This window comes from Chiloscyllium plagiosum, chromosome 17 (genome assembly GCF_004010195.1).
Source record: "Chiloscyllium plagiosum isolate BGI_BamShark_2017 chromosome 17, ASM401019v2, whole genome shotgun sequence".
In the NCBI taxonomy this organism is placed as follows: Eukaryota; Metazoa; Chordata; class Chondrichthyes; order Orectolobiformes; family Hemiscylliidae; genus Chiloscyllium; species Chiloscyllium plagiosum.
Genome location: NC_057726.1, coordinates 41855572 through 41857745, shown reverse-complemented (window position 1 = coordinate 41857745; position 2174 = coordinate 41855572). Strand labels below are relative to the sequence as shown.

At 43.2% G+C, this 2174-nt stretch overlaps 1 protein-coding gene across 1 annotated transcript in view; it reads right to left on the bottom strand.

Moving 5' to 3' along the window:
* The window catches only part of cnep1r1 (CTD nuclear envelope phosphatase 1 regulatory subunit 1), a 15091-nt gene extending 13007 nt beyond the window's left edge, over nucleotides 1-2084 (bottom strand). Inside the window, exons 1-3 of the mRNA XM_043706944.1 lie at nucleotides 1942-2084; nucleotides 1751-1822; nucleotides 1050-1123 (exon numbers count right to left, since the gene is read on the bottom strand). Coding sequence (XP_043562879.1) covers nucleotides 1050-1123; nucleotides 1751-1822; nucleotides 1942-1969 — 174 coding nt within the window. The 5' untranslated portion in view covers nucleotides 1970-2084. The remainder of the gene's footprint in view (nucleotides 1-1049; nucleotides 1124-1750; nucleotides 1823-1941) is intronic.
* Nucleotides 2085-2174: the final 90 nt, after the last annotated feature.

The window sequence follows — 2174 nt, the reverse complement described above, 5'->3', positions numbered from 1 at the left end:
ACCTTGTCTCAGTCCCAACCCTCGAACTCAGCACCACCTTCCTAATCTGCAATCTTCTTCCTGACCTCTCCGCCCCCACCCTGGCCTATCACCCTCACCTTAACCTCCTTCCACCTATCGCATTTCTAACGCCCCTCCCCCAAGTCCCTCCTCCCTACTTTTTATTTTAGCCTGCTTGGCACACTTTCCTCATTCCTGAAGAAGGGCTCATGCCCGAAACGTCGATTCTCCTGCTCCTTGGATGCTGCTTGACCTGCTGCGCTTTTCCAGCAACACATTTTCAGCTCTGATCTCCAGCATCTGCAGTCCTCACTTTCTCCTATTTGAGTCATGAAAACTTGTTTTACCGAGATCTCTGTTCTGCTAATAGTGATAGCGTCCCCACACCCATGTTTCTAACAAAGGTTCCTGGATAGTTAAAGTGGGAACCCTGGACAATTATTTCCTGCTATATAGTACTGAAACCTATTTTACATTACATCTTGATACCAAACGACGATTTTATGAACAACATACCGATGTAACTCACTGAATTCATGCACATTTGGGGAATAAGGCTACATTCAAACTCTCAGAATACGAATACAACAGACACCTAACCTCATGTTCATACATTAAACGATTGATCTGAGACATACGTTTAAGCTACAAAATTTTATAGTTAGCAAATTTGTTTTCTTGTTGCCCAACCAAGTTTCAATATCTCTCAGAGTGAATCTTACCATTACAAATACGTAAATATTCCGTGTCATCATAATTTTGCACCATTTAAGAAATGTTAATGCCATTACTCATGTTCTTTAGTACCACTTAGTGGCTTACAAAGTTCCAGAAAATGAGGTGGATTCTAATTTTTTTTTAAAAAAGGTTTCCCCTAATAAAACCCGTTCCTGAAACTTGTTGGAATGTGCAAGAAAAATCAGCCAAGCTGCTATTAAATGAACAATTTGTAAATGAACTTCTGCTATCACTGAAAAGCAAACAAGTAATTATAGACTCTCAACAAAATGTTTTGACAATTTTAAACATGTACAAAAGCTTCAAATTACCTTTTGTGTTTCAGGATCTATTAACCAGTTCCAGGCACCTGTGGCTGTACATACTGAAACAACTATGAGAATCACTGCAAACAAATGGTTGAACTTCAGTTACTCTTTTTTAAACAAAGTATGTGGTTTACTCCAACAGAAACAAGGAAACTAAAATGCAACTTTTCTACAGATAATTGGATTGGATTCCTTTTAGCATCTGACTGCATAGACAATGTAGATACCCATATGTTGCCAGAACCTCGAGAAGTTTTTGTTTTGTTTGCCAATGTGGCGATGGTATACCTGACTAGCATACTGATCACATCTTAAATTCAGTTCATAAAAATAACGTTGTGCAAGATCAATGTGATTTCAAAGACATTTTCTATTCACTATGTTTCCCCAGATCTGGCGCAATTTACAGTGTGTTTAACGGGATCAGAAACATATGCTGGAAACACTCTGCAGCCGTGGCAGCATACAGGAACAGAGTTAAAGTTTCAAGTGAGATTTTGATAGTGTTTTTAAGGTTGAATTTCCAGCATTTTCTATTTTTATTTCTGACTTTGGGATCTCCCTTTTATTTTTGGTGCGAATGTTTCACGGACCAGTTGATATTTGAGGGGATATCCACACGACTGGAACCACATCGGGAAGTGCAACTCTGACTACCTGCCACCAGCGTCCTTTTTCAGTCAGACCCCCCCTGGAAGACTCACTTCGCCACCGTCCCGTCGCCGGCTGTAAGCAGGAGATGTACTCAGTCAGCCTCCTCTCGAAAGCCTTGAGATCTGCAAAACAAGACAGCGGCAAGATGTCCATCTCAAAGGAGGCTCTGTACAGTACAACTGACGCAGCCCCACATACCGGGGACATACACCCACCTCGACTATTAACCCCCACCATTTACCTTCAGCTTGTTCCAGAGAATTCATCATCGTAGTTACAGTAGCAGCAGCAGCCAAACCCTGGCCGCCTCTCCACCGCCGCCCGGCCAGCCACCCGTCTGCCCCTCTCCGTCAACCTACCCGCACTTCTTCCAGAGACCGCTGCTGATTGGTCGCCCGCGGCAGATTTTGCACCCATCATGTAACCGGCATTCTGATTGGTGGAGACCCGGCGCGGGCCGGTCAGGTGAAGCGG